The sequence below is a fragment of the Bacillus rossius genome, chromosome 5 (assembly GCF_032445375.1).
Source record: "Bacillus rossius redtenbacheri isolate Brsri chromosome 5, Brsri_v3, whole genome shotgun sequence".
Taxonomy (NCBI): domain Eukaryota; kingdom Metazoa; phylum Arthropoda; class Insecta; order Phasmatodea; family Bacillidae; genus Bacillus; species Bacillus rossius.
In genome coordinates, this window is record NC_086333.1 from 40,887,837 (window position 1) to 40,914,480 (window position 26,644).

General features: G+C 35.5%; 1 protein-coding gene across 6 annotated transcripts in view; it reads right to left on the minus strand.

The window, feature by feature from the left end:
* LOC134531736 (uncharacterized) overlaps positions 1–26,644 on the minus strand; it is a 377,288-nt gene that overhangs the window by 42,961 nt on the left and 307,683 nt on the right. For 5 of the 6 annotated variants that reach the window (XM_063367597.1, XM_063367599.1, XM_063367598.1 and 2 more), the window contains 6 exons: positions 21,402–25,802; positions 19,657–19,769; positions 17,865–17,891; positions 4,772–15,298; positions 2,595–2,909; positions 1,385–1,562 (listed from right to left, as the gene is read on the minus strand). In XM_063367597.1, the coding sequence (XP_063223667.1) occupies positions 1,385–1,562; positions 2,595–2,909; positions 4,772–15,298; positions 17,865–17,891; positions 19,657–19,769; positions 21,402–25,802 (15,561 nt within the window). The remainder of the gene's footprint in view (positions 1–1,384; positions 1,563–2,594; positions 2,910–4,771; positions 15,299–17,864; positions 17,892–19,656; positions 19,770–21,401; positions 25,803–26,644) is intronic. The other variant, XM_063367600.1, reaches the window with a different exon arrangement.

The window sequence follows — 26,644 nt, forward strand, 5'->3', positions numbered from 1 at the left end:
GAACTACAGTCTAATAATTGTAATTTACAATGGGTAAGTTTTTGTTGCGGAAAACTAGCATTATTATCGACTATCACATAAGGTTGCATCAAGAAATTACTGTTTAACAATGTAAACATGCTGCTTTATTTTGTTCACTTGAGTTTATAGAAAAAATATTTCCACACTTCACTTTTTTTCTCCCTACTCGCCATCTCACTATAATTACATAAAAATGACTAAAAAACAATTCTAGCACATGTGATTTTATTTATGTTCACTGAATATATAAAATTATCAATACTTTTTCACTTTTCACGTCACATACAAATAACAAACGGATAATGTTACCAAAGACGCCCATAACGAGTTTGTAAAACACAGTGATAAAAACTAGAAGATATCGGGACCACGATTTTGAACTGCTACTACAACTCGAAAAGATTGATTGCGTGCAATCTATTTTACGTCTCTGGCTATTGGTAATTTACAAGGCCACTAAACAAAAGACGAAACGTAAATAAACGTGTAGGAAAAATGAATTTTTTATTGTTCGAGGCAATCAGATTTATTAAACTTAACGAAATATCTGTAATTATGATATGACGGAGTTAGATGAATTTTGTAATATATACAAATATTACCGTATTTCGTCCTAAAATGTGTAATAAAATATTACAAGGTAAAAACCTACTTAATTACGCCGGGATGTAAATAATCGGCAAAGTAATCGTTAAGATAATCGCCGATTACGATTAATCGGTAAGTACCCATAATCGCCGATTACGATTCATCGGTATCCGCATCGGTGCACCACTAGAAAAGTCTGCATCAGTAAGAGATCATGTCAAAATTAAAAGATAAAAAAATTGATACCTTTTTAGGTAAATTTTGAAGAAGGACTGGTATTGCAGTTGATACTTTGATACCAAATGTTTTCAGTAACATCTGAATTTAATACAGAAATGTTGCCTCTCTTTACTTCGTTAAACACACAAACCATTAATACACATTATTTTTTTCCTTTCATTAACCCATTCTCACTAATAAAGACATATTTAATTAGTAGGAGGAAACTGCATTTAATTTCAATATCACACATAACTAGAGAAAGAATTTGTCAGCCACTCCGTGTCCTGGAGAGAGAGGTGGGCGCGACAGTCTTCAGAGTGAAACACTACGTAGGAACCACCAGTTTCGATTTTCACACCTTTGCACGGTGTCTCTGGGTTCTGCTGAAAGAATTTCTGTGGGCGACGATATACATATTTGTTAACAGGATGCTTGCTAATTTCCTTTCATCTAAATTTATCACCACGAAATCACTCTGATCGCAGTGGAGTCACGAAAGGCTGCGAGGAGCCCGCACAGACGGGCAGGGTCTTGGCTACTGCGCGACACTCACTGTCTGCTGCGTGGTCGAGGTTGTGAGCGCTGGTGACGTGCGTCTGCAAGGCAGTCAGCCCCAGGAAGTGCTTGTTGCACACTGGGCACACCATCTCCTTGCTCTCGTACTGGGTCAGGATGTTCTGCCCGAACGGCCGGTCCTCCGCGCGCTGCCGCCTTCCAGCCGACACCGCCGCCTGCGACCCAGCTGCATTACGCTCTGCCCCCCGCACGCATCACACAACTAAAACGCTGCTTCAAATAAAACAAAGACTGTCTTCTTATTCATGACTGTCACTCATTGAACAGCTGAAATAAGTTCAAAAATATTACTTTATTTCCTCTGTCTGCCACCCTACCATCCCACCTTTCAAAGCACACACATTTAGATACCGATTTTTTAATTAATTAAATTTTTTTTTACAACTGAAACTGTATTTTTTTCTTCAATAATACAAAATTCTATCAATAATTATTCAAACCTTTTATCACCACTAAAAATTTGGGAGGAAAAAATGAAAAATAACTCAGTGCTTAACATATTGACAACACCTGAGGTCATTATAAACATGGTGCTGTGATAACTCAGGAACACACAATATTGAATTATCTACGTTATGCCAGTTCTAAGTTATGTAGTTCTAACTTGCGAGTTTACAAGCTATGAACATTCTAAGTTGTATGTTTCTAAGCTACAACAGTTCTAAATTATATGGTTCAGCATTGTATGTTTCCAAGTTGTGATGATTCTAAAATGTGTATTTTTAATTTATGACTGTTAAAATTTATGTATATCTTTTTTGCAAGAATTCAAAGTTACGACTGTTTTAAGTTATAGCGTTCCAAGTTATTTGTAGAGACCATTACACGGACAAGGGACAAAATGCAACAATGATGGAATGCATTTCAGGAATAAAGGGAAAATGGGGAGAGGAGGAAGAAAATCCAAACAGCCCACAGGCTCACTGCAACATCCACAATGTTGAAATAGCACATGTTACAGCTGTCATTGTTAAATGAGTTTCATGGTGTTTCACAATTATGTGGGAAAGTGTAATCGGAAATGCAAGTAGTTAAAAAAAAAAGAAGTAATGCTAGGCTAAGTGCAGTGCTGTTACGTAGAGTGTCTCTTCCAATGCTGATGAATACGGCTAATGGATAATTAAATTTTTTTTAAATCTGGTTTTTTAAGTTCTTGATGAGACATCTTGGTTGCAACAAACGCCTACCTTCCTAGCGACGCTCTGAAGCGGCTGGCTCGTCGCGGCGGGAGCCGCGTCGGCTTCCTTAGCCTCGGGAGCCGCTGCGCCTCTCTCGGGGGCCGGCTTCTGGCCGTCCAGGTCGACTATGTCCGCGTTCTCCAGCGGCCAGCAGCAGTTCTCCCCCAGCTTCTGCAGCATCAGCATCTCCTCGTCAGTGGCCCCCATGGCTCGCTGGAGTTCCCTCAGGCCCCTGGGCACCACGCAGCCCGCAGGCGGGGCCGTGTAGCTGCCGAAGTCCGCTCCCGGCGAGCTGGACACGCTGGTGCCGCCTTCGTTCAGGATCTGGGGTTACACACACACACACACATTAATTTTTTCCTTTCTAAATGGGAGCTCAATGTCTCATCAGCAACAAGGTTGTCAGAGACAGAAAAAACACAACACAGATCAGGGATGTTGCAAAAAAAAAAATTGGCCATTAACAATTCCAGCATTTTCCTGGAATGAAAAACCAAAATACGTATGGCCCAACTGAGTTTCGAACCCAGGTCTTTGGAATGCGAGAGCAGTTGCTTAGCATCGCACCAACTTGGGTCACAAAGAGAAACCTTTTGGATGATGCACAAAAAGAAGTGATGGAGAAATTGCTGCTAATGTGCACAAATTAACAACCAAATATGCACTCTGGTGTATTCTCAGGCAATTTATGAAATTACTAATGCACAGAAGGGGCATTCAATCATGCATGCATACATTCATTAAAGTAACAATAAACAATAATACAAACTTTTATACCTATATTATATATATATTTTTTACTTTTGAGATTAATGATTTAAAATATATTTGGATTATAATACACCATACAAATGCAACAATGAAAGAATAAGTTGTTGATAATCTATTTTAAATGTAACAAATTATTTTCTTAATATTTCAGTAGCTTGGAAATTTATTTAATTTAAAATTATTGACTAAGCATAGAAAGTAGAGCTGCAGCAAATCACAAAATGTTGCCAATATGCAGATACAATTGTTGCAGATTCACTGATTCCAAACCGAGAAATTTTGGTTAAAATATTTTTATAAATTTACTAATTTACCTAATATAACTCATTTTAAGAAAAGCATGGAATGCACATGTCTTAGTTTATTAACAGAACATAACCTCTCTTTTTTTAAATTTGTATTTTTTGCTCGTTTTCATTTTTGTTGTTGACGACCCGTTAGTTGCTTATTGAAAGATAAAATTACTAATGGAGGCTGGAAAATGTTATTATTTAATATGTAATTATTTAAAATAACATTATTTAATAATAGGTAACAATGAATTATATTGGTTCTCAAAAAAAAAAAATAAAATGTGCAAAATTGCGATATGTTTACAATTCAATAACGATAATTCCAATACCATCTCAACGGGTGTGGCGGCTAAAATTTACGGTACCAAACATTTATATGGGAAACAATTAGATTCAAGAAAATTATTAAACATATGATGTTTGTTTGATATGTATGGTTGGCACACGTAACTAAGAAATGATGTTCAAGTGTGTAGTAGTACAAAAAGTGTAAAGGGTACTGGTGGATTTTTAGGTTATGACAGGCACTATCATTTTTCAATAATATCGGCTGAAAATTCCTGAATCTGCCGATTCGTATTGGCACAGCTTTAATAGAACTATATTAAAATATATTTTATTTAGTACTAATTATAAGATTAAAAAATGCAAAAGCTTTAAATGCTATTTCAACATGTTTGAAAACAAAATATACATTGAAATGACTAAGACCAAGTATGTAATAAGATTGCTGATTTTTTTTTTTGTTACCAGCTCAAGACTGATATCAATAAATTTGAAAGTATCAAACAAAAGTCTCTGCCATCAAGGATACAAACTATCTATTAGCTGAAAGCTAACGGTAAAAAAATGGTTTAAGAAGCAAACAAAATTCTAGTAGCAATATTTTTTTCATACCACAAATCGTGTAAGATTGCAACATTCCTGCTTGGGAAAGATTACGTAACAAAAATCCAAATAATATACATAATTACATTCTAAATTTGTTAAAGTAACTAAAAGATTATAAAAATAAAAATACACCTATTAAAATTTATGAAATAATTTTTTGTCACAGGAGTAAAAATATTTCAAGTCTTACACACAAGCAGTATTAAAAAATAGTGGATGCATTGCACTCACCTGATTTACAGAATCTATTATTGATCCCAGACTGCAACCAGCTGGCACTACTGGCCCGGAGCTGTAGAAGTGAGGTGCTGCTTGTTGCGGCCAGTTCACATTTCCAGCCACCCACTCGGTCCAGCCATGGGTGGAACTCTGTTCTGATTGGCCACTCCACTCAGCACCGTTATGAGCTTGCTCATTCGGCCAGTTATCGCTCTCCCTGCCACACCACGCAGTGCTGCCAACCTGGAAATCTAGTTCCCGACCGTCACAATCCTGCGTGGAAGCTGCGTGCATCTCAGAGTTCAGCAGTTTAGTGCGTGCCCCCTCTTGCAACGGCAAAACGGGTGGTTCTTTCATTAATTCTGCGGTAACTCCTGGTTTCTGAGGTAAGGTAAGTTCCACTTCAGCTGCTTTCAACAAATCAAGAGGCAATGTTTTCAGTGCATGCTCTTGTCGACTACTAGTAGAAACTTGGGCACCATCATCATCTAGTGAAGAAAATTGATCTGCAAATTCATTTGTAGCAGATTCTTGGAAAGCAGGCTGCACTGAATTACTATCAGTTACTGTGGTTCTTTCCTCAGAGGAACGTGATTGGCGAAGAGATATATATGAGCCTTGGTCATGCAACTGGAGACTTCTAGTGTCAGAAGACTGATGTGGGTTGACTCTGACATTTTCAAATGAATATTCCTGTTGCGCACATCTTGAGACTTCCGGATGATGTGGTACGCACACGTCAAATTCAGGATCAGGGTATGAAGCCTGGTGGATATTATGTTCAGCTGGTGGAGGAAATGTATATGCCACACTTGTTTGTGGCTGAACTAACTCGGTTTCAGTCACTATCATGTTAATTCTTTCTTTATCCACATTGACAGACTGCAACTCAGTTGTGCTGATATTTTCTTCCACAGACCAAGCTGAATCACTATTAGGAACATTGATAGATGTCTGTTCGATATCCGACTTGCGTAACTGGCTGAGGGAATCATCAGGTTTAATAGTCTGTGACCAACTTACATTATTTCTAGAGATGTTCAGTTTTTGATGGTGAAACTGATTTTGACCACTGGTAAGATTTTGCAATACTGGTAAGCAATTTTCTTCTTCTTGTGACACAGTTGTAGTAGCTTCTGAAATTTGTAATAGAGGCGAGTGTATATGCTGTGCACTTGGGAGGTTTTGAGGGGCAGGTTCATGTATACCTTGATCATGAGACCATGTGAAACTGTTTTCTGAATTTTTAAAAGTCTGACTAACATTTTCACACGAATACTCAGGTAAGACCGGCATACATATTTCATTGTTCTGAGACCATACTAACTTATCTTCAGACACTTTCGTTAGTGATGAATGGATATTGGATTGTTTACTCGAAGAATTCTGATACGCAATGATGTTATGTTCCTTGTGTGGCCAATTCATTTTGTCTTCAGGTGCCAACATTTCTGAATCACTGTGTTGGGAAGAACCAAGCAAAACAGTTTGAGGATCAATTTTGTGTTGCCATTTCACATTATCTGAAATTTCTAAAGATGCACAAAGCTCACTTTGTTTAGAAAAAGCTCTCTCCAAATTCCGTGAAGAATTATTCTCTGACCATATCACAACCTCTGCAAGTCTGTGCAAAGAGGAGTATTTGATTTCATGTTGTTCAACAGAAGAATTTTCTTTAACAGCCTCAGAGGTATTACTGTTGTGCAACCATACTATATTAGGATTTATCTCCGGCACTTGGCTTACAGGATCTCGATGATCAGACGAAGCATCCATACCTCCTTTCAGTATACATACAGCATGTTCTGGCATTTCACATTCATTTAATGTTGGACTGGCATGAAACTGTTGGTGTGAAGATGTTTTAAAGGCAGGTTCGCACAAACTTTCATGCATTTCAGGGCCAGAATCAGTAATCTGCTCCCTTGGAAGATGATCACTACTAAGACACTCATTCTCCTGTGCCCAACAGGTATCATTCTCTAGAATTTGTATTGGCATTTGACTGACAGCCAATTGTTTACATGGATTATTTTGATTTAGCCATAATTCATTTTCATTAGTTTTAGAAACTTGAACTGAATGGCTGAGAACTTTATTGTGAACTTTTTTTAGCTGTGACTTATCTGTAAGTGTTTTTTCATCTGGCACAGAAATGAGAAATTCAGCATTGCCTTTCTTCACACTGTGCTGTTCTGTTTTCTCTTCCGCTGTCATTATAATTTCATGATCTTGACATATTATGTCTTTGATGGATTCTGATTGCTTTACTAAATTATGTTTTTCTATGGTCAAATGCATATTGTACTCTTGAGCTTGTGTTGATAGACCATCAGGTACTGAAACTGTATTTTCACATGGCTGAGGCAGCACTTCTGGAGTTACATGGTCACATGTTTCTACGGTCACATCTAATTCATCATGCTGCAAAGAAATCATCGCCTTACCATACTCACGTGAATCAATTTTTTCAGCTATCGGCAACTGCAAAGTATTTGTGATGTTATTGACTTGATTACACAACGATTCAGGACACACAGGTATCCGAGACATAAAATCATCTTTACTTATTTTATTCTGTGATGCAAGTAATGTAGCTGAACAATCAAATAAAGAAGTCTGCTGTTGAGTGTGATCAGTTTCGTGTGTACATGATTCACTATTTTTTTCACGCACTTGAGGTTCAATTTTATAAGTAATATGTAATGGATTTTCATATTCTACACTTGATGGCAACTTATTTGTATCATGTGAAGAATTAACACCTTTATTCTTCAAAGGAAGATCTAACCCAACATGGGGAAAGTTTGAAAGAGAGACTTTACTTTTAACTGGGTTAGGTACAGACTTTGGTAGTGTTGAGTTAACATGACTGCTCTGCTGGTCTCTGGTATCTTTCAAATCAGAACCTTCTGGCAATGACTGCTGAGAATCTGAGTCTTCGTAAGTTGTCTTCTGAATATCCACATGGTGTGCTAACAAAAACTGCACATCACGTATTTTTAACAATGGCAGCTGAACCTGAAGCTTTTCTGGTGCATGAACTTTAGTCTTCTTGACTTTTGGGGTGTTTACCGCAAAATTCTCTGCCACAGACAATTTACAACTGTTATCTTCCAGTACAGACTTCTGCAACACAATTTTGTCTTGAGATTGTAAATTTTTGACAGTTCCTGCATCAACAACAGTTTCTTTTGTTACATGTTGTTTAGGTAATATTATTTCAGCCTCAAGTTGCTCAGAGAATGAAGGTTTATCATACATTTGTGAAAAATTCAACTGTGTCTGTTCATCTTTTTGAGTCTCTTCTTGTGCATGTTTTTCATCAGTCAATCTACTGCACACAGTTTCTTGCAACAAAGATGGCTGCAATTCAGATTCTAAGTATACAGGGGTTGGTGATGTAGGACGCAGCGGACAAACATTCTCACCTTTATCACTGATTGATTTTGATGATTCTTGCAAAATTAGAGATTCCTCCAAATCTAATTCTAATGACAGGGATTGTTGGTCTTCAGGTAGTTGTACAGATACATTTTGTTCTTCACAGCTATCAGGAGTTGGTATTTCCAATATATTGGGCCATGTTATTTTTTCTATTATATTTCCATTGGATTCAAGAGCTTTTCCTGCATTTAAGGAAGGGCCCTGAACAAGTGCATCTAGAAGAATAGGTACTTGCATTTCACATGGAGGGTTTTTTTTCTGTTTATCACTAAATTCTATTTGCTTTTTGGTATCATAATATTTATTAGAAGGCATTAGTAGATCAACTTTAGAATCCTGTAGTGAAGATGATGCGGTATTAAAACCTTCTGAAAGAGTACCACCTTGTATTTCAACTTCACGAAGTAGAAGTGAATCAAAACAAAGTTCCTTGAATGCAGATGGCAGTGCAATAATACTTTTCAAAGATGGTTGCCATTTTGGATGGCCATCTGAAGATTCTTCGTGGATTTTTAATTCTTCCATTGGCAGTGAACTTGCATTTACATTGGTAGCTCTAAAATCTTTTAAATTATTGAGTTGTGCAACACAAGCTCTATTGATGCTATCCAATATTTCTTTCCCAATATGTTTTGATGCTAAAATAGCCAGTGATAATGGTTGGTGTAGTTTTTCAAACACTCTAGTTGGTGAATCTTGTTTGTATGTGTCACTATCCTTGGAAATAGTTTCACGTCCCACAAAATGTGATAGTACAGTAATTTCTTCTATGCTGTTAATTTCATTTTTTTCTTTTGAGGTAATTTCACTCGTACTATCCATGGAATTAAATTCAGGTGATGGTTCTAACTGATGTGGAGTGCCATTTTCATGTACATCTGAGATGTTATTAGATGAGATATACTCTTTATTTGCAACCTGTGATATCACAAAATCTTTATCATGTAACAATGTTGTCTTGAAAATGTTTAACCTTTTCTTATTATTCACAAAGACCTCTCTGATTTTTTCAATGTTTTTCGAAGTAGATTTCTTGCTGTAACGGCTTGAATTTACCCCTTTTGTTTGCTTCTTCTTCCTATGCTTACCATTACTTATTTGTTTTGCAATTACTGAAAGTGGCACTTCATCTGAAAACATGATTGGCGAGTCCAAATCTAACCCTATATTACTTCCATCTTGACGATGCTCTTCAAAAACAATTTTTTCAGCAATTGTATTTGAATTTAACTTTGAAACTTCTGTATTTGAAAAATTCGCAACAGCTGCTTCTGTAGTGGCCATAGAATTACCTGAAGTCTCAATGAACATATTTTTCATATGGAAATCTGATAGCTTGTGTTTGCTAAGATCTGATGTGCTTGAGTAATTTTTCTTGCATGTATTTAATGGTTTCAAGCTGTCTGATTCTGTGGTGGGTACTTTATCAGTAGCGTCACTATTATCTTCTGAAATTCTCAGAGAACAGCAATTTAGCTGCTGCTGATTGAAAGTATAGAGTGATGCTACTTTCCCATCTGCTTCATTTGGTACAGTTTCTAAGTTATCCAGACTCGTGTTTAAATAACTTTTATTTTTATAAAGAGCACTTTCTTCTTCTGAATAAGCACCCATTACTTCTTCTTGTAAAATAGGTGCATCATTCTCTGAAGCAGTGTCAGCAAACTCTAATATTTTATCTAGAATCAAATGTGTATCACTTACATCAAAATTATGCTTTTCTACAGTCTTTGTTTCTGGTGTTTCAGAAGTCTGTGTAGCCTCACAAAGCTCCACAGAGTCTTCTACATTTTTATGATGCAGCATATTTTCAATTTGCTGAATCTTGCCAACATTAATGTCATCAGTAGCAATTAATGGCTCAGGTATTATATCACTTTCTTGATCTAGTGTACTCATATTTCCTTTCGTAGAACACTTTCGTTTCATTTTCTTTCTTTTCCGAGTTGTCTCAAAATTATTATTTTTAGCCTCTCTCTTTTTTACAAAAAAGTTTTCTTTACTTTGAGTGTTCTGATTTTTAGAACTGCATACCTGACTTTCATTTGAAGTTTTTAATATCTTGCACACTTGTTTAATTACTTGAGTACTGTTGCTGGTTTCTGCTTCAACCCCATTATTTCCAAGCTCCTCATTCACAATTAAGTCTGTGTCAAAAATCTCACTAGAATTATTTTCTTTGACATTATCATACTTCATGGTTATAGTACTACATTGATTATCAATAGACAAAATATTTTCACCAGATGGTTCATTACAAGTAAATTCTGTGAGTTTTTCTAAAGCGTCCATAAACACTACGGGAACATCATCAATGAAACTTTCTTTGTCACTTATATCCATAACAGAATTCTTTTCTTTCTTTGTAGATTCACATAAATGGTTCTTTTTAGGCTTTTTGCAAAACACTTTATTAATCACAGCAGTTTTTGTTATCTCTGAAAGCATTTCTTCTTCAGTTGCAGATTCTACTATGATACTAGAATAATTATTTTCTGATGAGTCATGGTGAAAATTTTCATATTCAAACATATTTCCTGTTAAAGTTACTTTCACATTTGTCATATCTCCTTCAACATTATCACTTCCCAAAGACACAGGTACAGACATCTCTCCACATATGTAAGCTTTAGTTTCCAATCTCATTTCTGCTTTCCTTTGATTTCGTAATACAGTTAACCTTCTAAGCGATCTTCGTCTCTTTTTGTCTTGACGAATGAAATTATAGCTTGGTTTAGCAGTTTTCATTCTTCTGCTTCTTTTTCTTCTGTGATGCTCCTGCAATACACCTTTGTTTTCTTTTTGATTAGAGTCAAATTCTTGACTATCTGCTTCACTAGCTATATCAGAGGAAGTATACATTTCTTCATAGGATAAGTTCCAGCGAGTACTTCGAGCTCTACTTTCGCGTCTTTCAAAATGAGAAAGAAAACTTTTATCTGAACTATTACTACGTCTTGTTCTCAACAATCGATTACCGGCAAGTGATAAATTTCCTTCAGTTATAAAACCATCATTAGACAAAGTAATGTCATTCTGTAACTTTGTTTCCTCAGGTTTTCTCACAAAACAATCACCTAATTCCAAATTATGACCATTACGAGGGGGAGAATTCTTTGCATTTGGAGACATCCCTATAGTTTGTATCTTTAAATGCTTCGTTTCTGCTGCCTTCATCCTGCACTTCCTTGTTTTCTTTACTTGTTTCCTATTATTTCTGCTTAACCTATTTAGATTGCGAACTCTACTCAGATTTATTTCTCTAAGCTTAGCTATTGGTAACATATCTTCATCAATATCTAGACTAGACTCGCTTAATGTTGAGACCTCAGCAGGAAGCGTTTTCCCTTCATTATTTCTGGTATTCAGGATTGTTTCATTTTGTTTGTGCTCTTTTATAATAGAGCATGCAGATTCATCATCATTTGAGGAATCAATTATACAATTTAGTACCAAATCTGTCCCTGAAGTTTCAATTAAATTTTCAGAAGAACATATTTCCTTGACATCTTGAACTATATTACAATCAAGTTTATTACTGTCACTAAATATAGCTTCTGAAATTGTATCATGGTCTGTCTCACTATTTTCCACGTGAGTTTCTAACACACACACTGCAATGGTGCTGACTGACTCAGGTTGTGTAGTTTCAGGCAATATTTCTGATTTTGCAGATGCGTTTACATTTTCAGGCACAGAACAACTTGCTTCTTTATTACTTCTCACAAAGTCAGACAAAAATGTGTTCAAAGTTACGTTTCCTTCATCACACTTTTGAAACAGATAATTGCGTCTGCGACATCGTCTTTTACTGTTCAAGTTACATTCTGAAAAAGCACCAGATTTAATTTTAGGAAACTTAAATTTTCGTCTTCCTATGCGGTTCACAGATGAATAATTTTGCTTATCACCTTTACTTTCCTGATCTAATTTTATTTCTAGGTTCACTTGTGTCTCATCAGTACTCTGAACAATTTCATGTGGTAAAAATACACATGACTCTTTAGTTACTTCAGTAGTACCAAATTCTTCAGGAGCTGTAAGCTTGTTTTTCTTCCAAGTCTCTTTCTTTCCCAAACAACTTATACTTAAAAGTGCTTCCTTTCTATCATTTTCAATTTCAACAGGATTTTTCACCACTGGCTTTAACAGAGAAATTGTATCCGAAACATCTTTTAGATCAATTTTCTTGTCATTTGCATTTGTTTCTTCAGAACACTCAAACTTTTCTAGCTGGTAACTTTTATAATTATTTTTGCATTCTGAGTTATCAAGACTGAATTTTTTTTTGTTTACTGTAGTCAACAACTTTAACGTTTTAGTTTTATATTTTATAGAATTAGGTATTTTGTCATTTTTCTTGTTTGAAATACATTGGAGACTCTTTTTCAAACCAGACTGATCACTTTCTTTCCAGCTGGATACATCATTATTCAATTCATTCAGAACATCAGGAACAAAGTAACTATGGCCAGAAGAAACACTAGTTTCTAGACTGAACTCTCCATTTTTTACACTGCTACAATCTTCCATCTCCATGACGTCTTTCAAAACAATTTCTTTTTCTTTAGCATTGTCAATATCTGGTAAACCATGTAGAGGTGAATCAAATTTTTCAGGAAAACTTATAGTAGCTTCAGTACAAGTTTTATCAGCATCTTCACAATTTTTTATGACACACTCAATTCCAGGACTTTTAGATGGTAGCTGTATTTCAATAGTACCCAACCCTTTTTCAACTACATCTAGAGACAATTCAGGTGATACATCAATGTTGGAACATTTGCAATCACTTTCTTTGCAACACAAAACAGTTTTATCCCGTGGCATGTCTTGAGCTTGAACTTCGTTACAAACATTTCCTAACTCCCCTTTATCTTTCTCTAAGAAAGTTTTACTATGCTCTGATGAAATACTTTCTGCAACAATCTTGTTAGAGACTATTTTCGACAGTCTTTTACTAGATCTTAATTTATTGCATTTTTTCTCATTGTTACTTTTTACTACCTGCTTCTTGACTTTCATTGGTCTTCCTACTTTTTTTGTCATCTGATTACCTTTTGTGTTCTTGATATGATTTTTCACACCATCAGATACAATTTCAGTATATGCAATATAATCTTGATTTTCAACACTGATATGCCTTTTTTCTACAGTCTTTTCCTTAGCTTTTTTTGTGTTTTTGTTTCCTACTTTGTAAATACTTTTATTTTTCCCAATTACATTTTTTTTCTTCCCAGGATGATCTTTTCTATTAGTGTTTGCTTTTAAACTTTTCTGTGTAAGAGATAAATCTATTTTATTATCTGGGTTTAGTTCAAGCACACTTGTGTTCACAGATTCTGCATCTTTTGATGTATCTAATACAACTTGAAGTAGATTACTTGAAACTGCTATGTCAACATTAAGATTTTCTTTCTCTTTGGCAACAGCAACAACAATTTTGTTTGCGTGATTTTTTTTTTTAGAGAGCACCTTTTTTAAATTCTTGCCATTTGATGAACTTACAGTTTGATCTTCAGCAGAGGCAAGTGCTCTGGTTACCTTAATTTTACTACCCTGAATTGCATTTTTAGTAGAAATTATGTTTGCCAGTTCAACAGCATTTGAATCTTGCCCACAGCATTCATTTTTTTCTTTATTTAAAATCTTATCATTAGATGGTTCTACTTTCTGACCTCGTTTTGATTTCCTTTTGCTTCTTAATTCTTCAGTTTTAGCACTAACACAGTTTTCTTCATTGTAACAAACATTAACTGTATGGATCGTTGCATCTTCCAAGACTGGTGATAGAACAGGAATATCATTTGTTATATCTTCACATTTTTTCACAGATTCAGCTACGGGTAAAACTTCCAAAGGCTCCTCTTTCTGCAACTGCGGCATGTTCTCATCTATCTCTTTCGCTTTAGACCCGTCTGTTTTGCACATACTAATTTGTAGTTTTCTCATAGAACGTCTCTGAGATTTTAATTTATTTTCTTCAACAGATTTATTTACTGCAACACCACATTTCTGTAAGTGCTTTTCTAATGCACTGATAGCTTTGAACTTTCTACCACAAGATAAACACATTCTAGGAGTTGGAATTGTCTGTGACTCATGTGCACCATTAGCCATTTTGTCTTGTATTTCTGAGTTATTGTTCTTGCATGGAAGACACAAATTGTCACAAACAACTCTACAGTCTTTGCATGATATTTTTTTCTCATCTTTTTCAGATATATCATATTTATTATTCGAAACCTTTAACATTTTTGTTTTAGTTTTGTTGCCATTTCCAGGTGACTTTATTTGACCTTTCTTTCTTTTTTCTGGTTTAAAATTCTCACTCTTCAGAGTATTATTTGTTGAGTTTTGATTTTCTAATTTTTCACTTGGAATAGTTTTTCTGCAATCTAAATTTCCTTCTGTGAGTGACTGAGAACTTGGTTTGCTACTGTTCAAAGCACTGTCTTCAATTATAGATGCATCCACAGCAACAGATGGAACAATTACATTATCATTTATTTTTTCCCGCAAGACACTAGTTCTTCCAGAACGTCTTGGCAATGCAACTTGAGATACAAGCTGTTTTTGATCTTTAGAATGACATGGCACAGGAACAAGTATTTTCCTTGGGGCAGTTCGATACTTGCTCTTTATATTACTGATTACAGATTTTCTTACAAACCTTGAGCTTCTACTGGCTTTGCCCTCTGAGGAAAGACTTAACACCTTGTTACCTCTCATCTTCTTAGCTAACATATTTCTTGTTACTGGTGCACAATTATCCAACACATCTTCCTTTTCCAGGAAATTGGTTTTCTGATCTGTAACTGAAGTCATTTGTGACTGATTACCTGGCAAAGCCTTGGTAACATCTTTCACAGCTTTGGGTGATGTCTTATTTTGCAAAAAATTTCTAGATGATCGTAATAACTTTGACGCAGTAGATTCAGAAGATGCCCTACGAATATTCTGAAGTGCTCTGGAATGTCGAGTTTCTGTCGATGACATCTTATGATACTGTGAGAACGTTATTCCTCTGGTAGTTGATGAGTGACCGCTCCAAGATTTATGATGATGCATATTTGAAACATAATTGGACACCTACAAAAACAAACAAAACATTACTACAGGCTTACTAAAACATGCTTTATGATTTTGGCCACATGTACCATAACTTTAAATGTTCAAATTAACACATAGCATTTTTAACATTATATACTAATAAATATTAATATCCATAAGTTTATAAAATTACTTGACATGGATAAAAAGATCCTTATGTAATGATTAATATAATTTTAGTATATAAATCATAATCCAAGGCATATTCTCTAAAATAATGGAGTTAACACTAAGCAAGTTGTTTAAGTACATAATGATATCTGCATTATCAACACAGATTTAGTTTCTAATTTTGATTTTTGATCTCATAATTAATATGTACCTTAGAAATATAAGTCCGCAATTTATTTGAGAAGAGCATGTTTAAAAAAACTTAACACAAACTGTATAACAATTCATTACCACCCCTAGTGCATGCAACCTAATTCCAAATGCAATTTCAAAAAATAAAAAAAAATACCAGAGTTTACCAAAGATCCATCACCACAAACATAAAAAAAATTATAAAATAAAAAATTGTTATTTTGTATGAGCCAACCAGATATTACAATCCACGTAAAAGATATGGACACAGATGGCAATTTAAATAATGGGTTTGCTAGTCACTAATTTATGTATAAATTGTGTATGTTAAAGTGTAGTTCAAACAGATGCATCATAAGTTATGATTTGTCTCTACAACCAAGTACTGAGTTCAGATAAGCAAAAAAAAAGCAATATACTGGAAAGATAGGAGCTAAAGGTGAGATAGTTATGAGTTACATGGTGGCAGATATGAGGTGAGACAGGATTACATTTTACGATTTACAAGCCAGAAAGGAAGTGTAGAACCTGAATAGTGATAAGAAAGCACAAATGAGATGGTGTGTTAACATCCAGGAAACAGGAAGGCAAAAGCACCTAGGATAATATCAAAAGTATCAAACATGGAAAAGAAGCTCTACGAAGGAGTAAGAAGGAACAGATAATTATAGATAAATGTTCAGACCAGACAGGAAAAGAGAAGCATAGACGAAATAGTAGAAAGAATGGTGGAAAGATAGGAAGCAAGTAGTATTTTACTTAGCACACTTAGCAGTAATGATTAATGGATTGAGGTACGATGAGAAAAAGGTATGATGAATAAAGGTAGGTAGACGATAATTGATTATAGTTGATAGTTAATTATGATGGTAGTTGTTTTGATCATGAAAGCTTGTAATGACAACGTCATGTACTTCGACTTCGGCGCGGCGTAGTTGTCACCCCTCCTACCCACCCCCCCTCCTTTCCCCTTTAAATACATCACGATTCCTTCTCCGGCCAATTGGTAATTGATCCCCCACCCTTCTGGTTTACTGCGCTTGCGCGGTTCCCCTTCTGGGGCGCTGCTTTCGAGGATTTTAGGTGCTAGGTCTCGTGGCCTTTTCAGCTGTAGCCACCGACAGGGTCAGGTCACTTTCCATTTGAGCAGCATGTAGTTCCTTTTGTAACTTTTTAAAGTCAGTTAGGGGTACGGTGCTGGCGAGCTCTCGACATGGTAAGCTCCTTCGCGGAACTTGGGTTTGTGTGCTTGGGCACCAACAGGTTGTGGCCCTGTTCTTAACGTCAGGTGATCGTTATGTAGCTTAATCATATTTCTTCTAAATTATTTGTTTCGGCTTGCCACTTGGAAATTACGTTTGGCATTCTGCAGTAGGGTAACCATGTCGAGTAGTCTCGTGGTACGTACGGTTTTGTGGTTAATAATTTTTTCAATTCTTTTCTCTTTTTTTGTAGTAGTAACTGTATCATGCTTTGCCAGTTCTATATTAGTCTGGTCTACGTTAACAAGTTAGGCCGTTTGTGGCATAATGTGTTGTATCTATTTGACTCTTTCTCTTTTTGACATTCACTGCTAGCTAGCTTTGGTTTGCGAGAGTCCGATTGCGGGACTTTATACTGTAAACTATAATAGTTTAATGTTATGTTTATAAATTTGTGCAAGTTATGGTTGTTACAGTTACAGAGAGCAGTATTATACAGTATTATCAGTATTATATCAGAATTATTCAACTATGTATTTTGTGAAAGAAACTATTTTGTACCTGTTTATAATGTACCTATTTGCAGTTGAAAGGATAGTAAAGATGACGTCAAGATAAAATTTAGCTTTGCTTATACCTACAATAACACACCTCTAGTAGCCATTCCTAATCCAGCTTAGGACATTGCCATTTGTTTTCAGGTACATATTTTGTGAGGGTACTTTTTTATAGTTTATCCATGCGTGGGTTGGAGGTTATTTGCTGATCAGCAACAAGTACCCTTCAAGCTTAAAATTTGATGTGCACAATAATATTTGTTCCCTTAACCTGTATGTTGATTGTGTAAAACCAAAACAAACATTGCAATGAGATTAAAACCTGATAAAGAAAACGAAAGGATAACCATAAAAAGACCCAAAACAAATTTACAGAGTGAAGCAAGAAAAAAAAAAGAGAAAGTGAGAGAGAGAGAGAGAGAGAGAGAGAGAGAGAGAGAGAGAGAGAGAGCAAAGCAACTGGATTTGGATGGATTTCACTACCTTAAATCTTTTCCTCAGAATGCGGTTCTGTAAAAAAGAAAGAAAACAATCTGAAATATTTCAAAGTTTATAAATATTTTACATTTTTTTTAAATTTAAGTTTCACATACAACATGTCTGAAAATTAAAAGAAAATTCTTCTTCAGCAATTTAGACACAAACCTTACACAAATTAAAAATAACACAATGCAAAATAATATTATTTTTCCTGTACAACAAATATCCCAGATTCAATTGCATGAAATAAAAAGTGATTAAATTAATTATGGCAAAGGAATTTATAGAAAAATCTTTTGTTCCCATCAATACAAATAATGGAAAAGCATATTAAATAATTTTAATTACACACACTTATTTAAATAATAAAAGTTAATGCTAACATCTTAAGCAGAGAGGTATTGTATTCCTGTTGTGGGTTCAGATACCACATTAGGCATGGGTAATTTTAGAATTAGTAGTTAGTTTGTAAGCCATTCCCTACTACTCATCTCAGCATCAGCTGTGGATGAAGAGAAATATTAATTCTAAGTTCTAACAGTATGGAAAACAGCCAGGAAAAAAATCATTACCAATGACTACTACCCATATTATCTAGCATAAGCTTTGAACAACTATTTTGGAGCTTAATACATAAATATTGTATAGTAAATTTAAAAAAAATGGAAAATAATATTATAGAAATATTTTTTTTACGAATTTTTGTTATTATTGTTATTGTTATTGTTGTTGTTGTTGTTGTTGTTGTTGTTGTTGTTGTTGTTGTTAGTTACACTTGCGATTGGGCTTCCGCCTGGTGGCTCCCTTGCCTTGGAATGCGAGGCATGCATCCTCACGTGAAGTGTGTCAATCAAGCCCCGTCCTTCGCACCTGACACATGCTTGTGCCACCATGCCTGTCCATGCAGCTCATGCGTAACCAGATTGGTTGCTGAGACATCTGGATGAGTTCTGACCATCACTATTTTGTGTCATGCGGATTACTCAATATTTTGTCGGGGCTTCGCAGAGGGTACGTAGGCCCAGGTCAACAACTGCGAGGCGCAAAGGTTCGCGGCATTAGAGGCGTGCAAAGTGTGTGTGAGTGTGGGCGCGCAAGGTGCAGGATAGGAGCAGCATGAAAGACATGATAGAAATGAAAAGCGCAAGAGGTTTTGGCAGTGACACCAGTAAGTTCCGCAGGACGATAGCGGCGACAGGAGAGTTCTTGGACAATGAGCGACTTGGAGGACTCTAGGTGATCTCAGCAAGGAAAGAAGTGTCGTGGCGCGATTGAGTGGTGACATGCAAGTGTGTGGACTGTGGCAAGCGGATACGGACCACAAGAGGCAAGTGTATCACTTGGCCAATAAACATTAGACTATTTAAAAATTAATAAATATCAATTGTAACATTTAGTGTAGCGAATAAGAATAAAGACAGTTTATTAATTAGGCTATACTTTGAACCCTGCTTCCCCCCAGTTCAAACAATATGTAATTCCAGTTAATTTGTTTCATTTCATCCTTTATCTGCCCATATTTGAGCCCAAATCCTTTCAAATACAAGTCCAGTGTCTCACCAGTGCTCTATCTCATTGTTTGTTTTACTTAACCCTGATAATTATTAACTCTTTCACCATATGACATAAATCTTTCTTGCATAGCAAAGTTGATCAGTTTCCTTTTGGAGCACAGTATTGGTTAAGTATTCAAGTTTTGATTCAGCAATGAACACAACTCAAATGAAATCGACAAAAGAACAAAAATAATACTGTAAGCAATTACACTAAGCTCAACTATCAAATAAAAACTTACACAATGTACGGTTGCCTGACTTCTGGTTTTAATTTCATCTTCGTTGAACTGTATTACTCGACGAGAAGCTCTTTTTGCTGGCAAGTTTGCAATCATACGTTGAATACTGTCACCTGGAAAAATCAACAAATTGAGGCTTGGAAACTCTTATGATAATGTAAAAAAAGATCTTGCTTGATGATAAATATGCTAACTTTTTGATCATGCCTTTTTTGAAAAGAAAAAAAAATCCTACACAAGGCTGATATCTAATTCACACAATGGGATGGTTACAAATTCTAAGGTGGCTTAAAAAAAATTAAAAATAATTTTAGTTTTACCAAAAGGAATCCACAACACAATGGTCATGTACTATTTTACTCAATTTATTTACTAAAATAATGGTACTCAGAATTAAGCAAATCAATGACAATGCCTTTATAATTACATTTCCCAAGACAATTTAATTCTAGCTTTTTATTTTGATGTATATATTGTGTTATATATCTAAAACCATTTTATTTTAGTAAACATGACACCAGCATTTTATGTATTAATTTGTATTTAACATTTCGGACACTTAATAAACAAGCCAGTTTGTACATGAGTACATGAATTTATTAAACTAAAATATGGAGCTCTGTTTTATGCTTTTAAACCTCACAAAAACTCAAATAGCCATCAAATATTATGGCACTACAATTTACTCCAGACACCACCAATGAATGCTGAAGAATAAATTTCATCTTGAGCCATCAAATAGAAAAGTAAGAATTTGTGGGTTATTAAAGACAAAAATTGAAACTGTAGCTTACAGATAAAGTAAAAAAAAAATCTAGCTGGTTACTACTTCAGTGTAAGGGGGGAAAAGCAAAATAAATAAATAAAACCTGTTAAGTTTAATGAACCATCAGTCTAAGAAAAAAATGTTCATCATTAAACAATAATATATTTAATATTGTATTAAGATGATTTACAATAAATTAATATAAAGTAAATATCAACTTATTGTGCATTACCTAACAATTAAAAAACCATACCGTATCAGTACAGACAGACAGATTTTAGATCTAGTCATATGGAAATAAATCAGGCAAATGAATTTTTTTATTTTCTTTTCATATGCATGGAGTACACCTACTAAAGTATTTAATTTTTGATGTAGGATCAAAACAATATATATTCTGTACAATTTACAACTTTTTATCTGATCCCATTTAGGACATTAAATGCTGCTACACTTGGACAGACAGATGATTGCCAAAACAACACCAGGGTTAAGTTTTTCTAGCACTGAATCACAAACCTTTGATCCCAACATGTAAATCCTAGCTATGGTGCTATAAATACTAATTTATACTTACATAAATACAAAAAAAAACTGTATAGTGATTACAGTAATACTTGTTTAAGATGTTCCTGAAATATAATTTCCTATCTAATATAGTCAAATATTTCAGTCCTGCTATTTAATACATATAATGCATTATATACTATCAAATAAGTGCCTAAAAAACTCTGTTTTATGTATAAAAGATGTTTTGTTATAATAAAATTTAGGAAATCACAGTTAACTTATTTAATTTATTAGCAAACTATGAAGGAGAGAACTTTTTTTTTCCCCCCATTTAAGATGTTTTCCAGTTAAGTAGTTTTTCGCAGATAAGTCTCTTAAAAAACAACATAATAGAGTTTCACTGTACATACCAACACAAAATTCAAAAGTAATGACAAATATCAAGCATTGTTAACATTCATATACTCACTATCAGTGCCTCGATGCCTGACCCTGTACTGAGGCAGTTTCATGGGTGAACTGGGTATGTTTCTCTTCATGCCACGCCGCCCCTGCTGCCTTCGTCGCCGACTGCCGAAAGGCCTCCACTTCCTATTGCGTCTACTACCACTAGAAGTAGCAGCCACCATTGTAAGCATCCAAGTTGTATCTCCACCGCAATCAAGTATGTGCCTATGAAGTTCTGGTAAGGAGCTGAAATTTTTACTACATTTTGTGCACTGCGATTCGACTGATGTTGTTGGTGGGGCAAGTTCTGGCACGTGTAAAGTGCCAGCTGTGTTCAAGTAACGCCTGCTAAGGTTACCTGGGAATGATGCATGGCACCTAGATCTGTCAAATGACATTCCAGTAATGGTAGATTCTTCAAATTCAAAGTGAGTGCACCAAACATTGGGATGGGCCACAAATTTATGATCCTCAAGATCGTACAAGTCGCCAAATCGTTCACTGCAAGCACCGCATATATAGCTACGGGGCCTCACCCATTCTCCACTAAGTTCCACATTTTCCCCTTTATCACCACCATCTGATCGATCTGAACTCTCATCAGCAGGAGAAGGCATTTTAATGTCACTCAGAGACTTACGCCTGGTCAAGTTGCTATGGCCGTCATTCGCACATGTATACTTAATGTTAATCAATGAAGGAACAGAAGAACTGCTACATGCTCTTGTTAATGTTGATTCATGTCTTGAGGTGCTGAACATATCACTAAGAGCATTTGAGGTGTTTCGTTGCATGAGACATAGGCCTTTAGGAAAGTCAGAGTCTTGTGCACTTTCTTCACTTACAGGAGTGTCTGGAAGAGAACATTTGCATTTATCTCCAGAAGAAAAACTCACTCGCTGAAGATTCTGTTGCATTACCAGTTGAGTCGAGATATCCAGGTGTGACAAGTCTTTAATAAAGGACGCTAATCCATCTCCTTTCCCATCATAGTTTTTGGGGAAGTTGTACTTCTCCCAAGGAACTTTATGAATGTGCCCTCGTCTACCACCTAACTTTGACTTTTCATTATCAATATTCTGGTTCCTTTCATTGACATTAGCACTATTTACGTGAGTGTTAGGAGATTTTCCATCTACTTTCAAAATGCTTTTTTCACCTCTTTTGGGTCTGTCTGTTGCAATACTTCTCTCATATACTACTTTACTTTCCTTTGTTGCAGTGGTAACAGTTGTAGTGCGAGTGGCAAGGGTTGTAGTGGTGGTGCTAGTATTATTACACTCAAGTAATTTTCCATCTAAGTGATTGAGTAGATTTTCACGAATATTTATGGCAATTTTACTGTAGAACAATGTTTCAGGATCCAATGGTTGCACTACCAGAGCAGCACCTTGTTCCTTGTTGGATAACTCTACAGGTGCCTTTGAAGCCAGAGCTGGGCTCTCGCTCCTACTGTCCCCACTCTGACTGCTCGTACTACGCGTACCACTCGGCTCACTGCTGGCCAAACCCTTCTTTACTTTCTTGCTGTTTGCTGTTATGGTACCGTGAGCAAGACGCCGATGCCGACACATGTTCACATAGTTGGTAAACATTTTCTGACAAACCCCACAAGTGTATCGAAACTCATCGTTGATACTTGATCCATTTAATGGTTTAGAAATACCATTAAATGTGTCCTCATTTAAAGTGAGCTCCTTCACAGTTTCACTTAATTTTTTATCTGGTGATTTCTTTGTTGAGGTTTTATTATTTTCATCAGAACTGATTTTCGCAACAGGAAATGAGATATTGGATGAACTATTCTCTTCTTTGTCTACTGCTATTTTAATTGGTTCACTGCTAGATTTATTTTCCTTGATTTCTGCTCCTTTCAAAACTTTTGATTTATTTTTACCATGGACACTAATTAAATGACTGTTGAAAGCATTTTCGCAGTGAAATCGTTCAGAACATTCTAAACAAACATGATATTTATCAGGGTGGGAAGCTATCATGTGTTTCACAAGAACTGTCAAGTCTTTGAACTTATGAGCAGTAGATGGACAGTATGAACATGGATGAAAAGGGCGTTTTCCTGGCTTTTTCTGTTTAGAAAAATATTGATGGATTCTATTTTGATGGCGCTTTCGAATTGCTGAGGTCTTGAACTTCTTATCGCAATAAAGGCACAGATGCTCTGTAATACATTGGCTTTGAGGCTTGGATGCATTTTTATGATTTTCTGAGGCACAATGGCGAAGGTAATTATGTTTATGAGTGAAAACTAAAGAACATGTATCACACACAAATGAGTTTGAATCTTTACTAACACCAGTAACTGGTGGAGGATGATTTAGTAAGTGTGATTTGAGATGCTCCTTCACATCAAAACAGATACCACAAAAATGGCATCTATATAAAGCAGGAAAATGAATAGCTTTCTTCTCTTTATCCTCCTTTATAGACAGTTCAATGGGTAAAGTAGGTACAGTGTTGTTATTGCGACTTTTTTCACTGCTGGTAAGGTCAGTTTCATTTTGTTCACTACGAGAAATTGTATTAGATTTCACACAATCAGAAGTATAATTTGTCAAATCATTTTTATTTATGCTTATCTCATGATGTACAGTGCCTAGTTGTTGAGAAGTAATTTTTGAATTCTGCATGTATATTTTAGTATTGGTCCCTGTTTGAACAGCCATTTTATCTCCAACAATAATCCCACAATTAGAGATATCTCTTTCTGTAAGATGTCGGTAATTGATATGAGATCGAAGATAGTGCCTCTTAAGACTGAAAGACCTCTGATACACACTACTACAAATATCACAGGCATAAAGTTTCTGACCATCCCCAAGTTTCATGTGATGAACTGGTTGAACCTGGAAAAGGAACTTGCTGGGCACGTCTGTCGAACTAGGAAAAGAATTCTGATAAGATACATCAGTCTGTGCAGAAGAGGTCACAGATGAATTCACAGGCCTAACAAGCAACAGAGCATCATTACACTTCATATTCGAGAGAGGGTTCAAGCCTTCTCTAGCCCAATCTTCAGAACCATGAGAATCTATAGATGCTCCGTAACAATCATTAGGTAAAACATCTAACTGTTTTGGTGTTGATACACAAGCAGCATCAGATGCAAGCGCACAGCCTGCCAAAGCCAAGGACACTTTAGTTAATGGTAAACTGCAAGTAACTCCAGTTACTGATAAAGTCCTAGATAAAAAACAGTTGTCACCCTTCCTGTAAATTGCATCATCACTTCCTAACTTTTTTCTGGATAAACTTTGCTGGATCATCAAACACTTTTCTTCAACATTTCTTGCCAGAGCAATATCATCAAAGGAAAATTTCTTGTGGCATGGATCCAAATCAGATAGACTGATTTCACAACTCTTATCAATCAAAACACAATTGGAATTATTACTTGAATCTGGTACAGTCAATGAAGTGCAAATTTGACTAGAACCTAAACACAAATGTTTTTGTGAATCAACATCATAGGGCAACAATCGACCACTGTTCGTCAACCCTAAGCCGTGTGTAGACATTTCACATTCATGATTTAAGAAACATTTTGTAGTACGAATTATATTGGGAATAAGCGCGGCTTCCAAAATTCCACCCAAAATGTTTGTCTCCCCTTCATCTCTGATTTCTACCTGCACACTTTTAGTGGATTTGTCACTGGACTGCAGACTTGTCTCCACACAAGTTGAACTGACATAATTTTCACTGCACTTCTTGATTTTTCCCCCAATTTCATCAAAATCAGTATTACACTGTTCTTCATTACTCATACACAAAGTATCATTGACTTTGACAATGTCTGTTTCTTTTTCTACACATTTTACTGAAGAACTTTGGATTTCTGATTCACTCAGAGGAAGAACCGATGTCATGCCTGTGGTAACTGTGGACTGGTTTGGGAAAGTGACAACTCTGAAAATTAAGTCTTTCAAACAATGTGTAACAACTTTCAGTGCTTCTTCTCTCAGGTCCTGAGATGAACAGCTAGTCGAGTCACACACCTGACTTGATGTAACTTCGTTCAAGGTAGAATTATCAGTTGCAGTCTTGCAAGTACCCCCACCAACAGCTAAAACACAGTGCACATTTTCATTATTATAATTTACCTTATTATTTATTATTTGGCCAAGGGTATCATCTGTCTCTTCATATTGGCCTTCTTTAGCTGAGCACAAACTGTAACAACCATTAATGACACTAACTTTACTACAGGTACTTTTCAATAATGGTGTGCAATAATGTATGTTGTCGACCTCATTTGATTTCTTCCTACTGCATCGGACACTTGACACTTTGGCAACAGTCAGTCTTTTAAGCTTATTTTTCTTTTCTTTTTGTGGAGGTACTGCTGAAGAGGGTTTGAATATCCCATTACAGTGCTCAGTTGAGAGTAATTTGTTGCAAGACCCTGTAATGAACAAAGAAAAAAATACTGTAATCACAAGAAATGTATCTAATAATAGTGAAATAAAAAAAACATTTTCAAAAAGAAAAGAATGTACACAGTCTATAAATAGTGATATGATAAAAATAATTCTAAAATCATTTCCAATTCCATAATAATTTTGGAACAGACACACTTTTAGCTATTCCTCATAAATTTTGCTGGAATTCAGGAGGAATTAATGAACCAAAATTAGTGATAAAACTAGGTCATCTTTCTTACTTCTCTTGCTACTCAAATTAATTATTTTTATTTTATAGTAAAGACAGTAAGTAATGTTTCTGTGCAATGGCTTATGGCCATGTTGGAAGGCCAAGACGCCTATTAAATAGGGTGAAGATAGCCTTGCTGGTAGTCACTGTACAGAGTGGACTTGTGCAATGTTCAATGAAAAGGAATGGGATGGTAACTTAATGAAACTATTATGAAACATGGTCTTTCATTGTGCTTGAAACAGTTTCTCTATTTGGTAAAGTAAATAGTGTCCAACAAAACACAACAGACTTTTGTAATTTAACTACTACATGTTTTGTGTTTGTTTGGATAAAGGTTTTGGCCAATTATTAAGTTACATTAATATTCTACAAAAATATTGCAGTATATATATATATATATATATATATTCCAATTAATTTGAATATTTTCATTAAACAAGTTTAAGAAACTTTAAAACATCCATTAAAGCACCAGTACCAATATAGTCAGTTGGAACAAGCGTAGTTCCAGTTTTTTTTTTTTTTTGTAAATTTTGTGCACTTAAGGGCAGGTAGGAATAGAAGTAAGAAGTCATTTTCAAAATGCCCAGG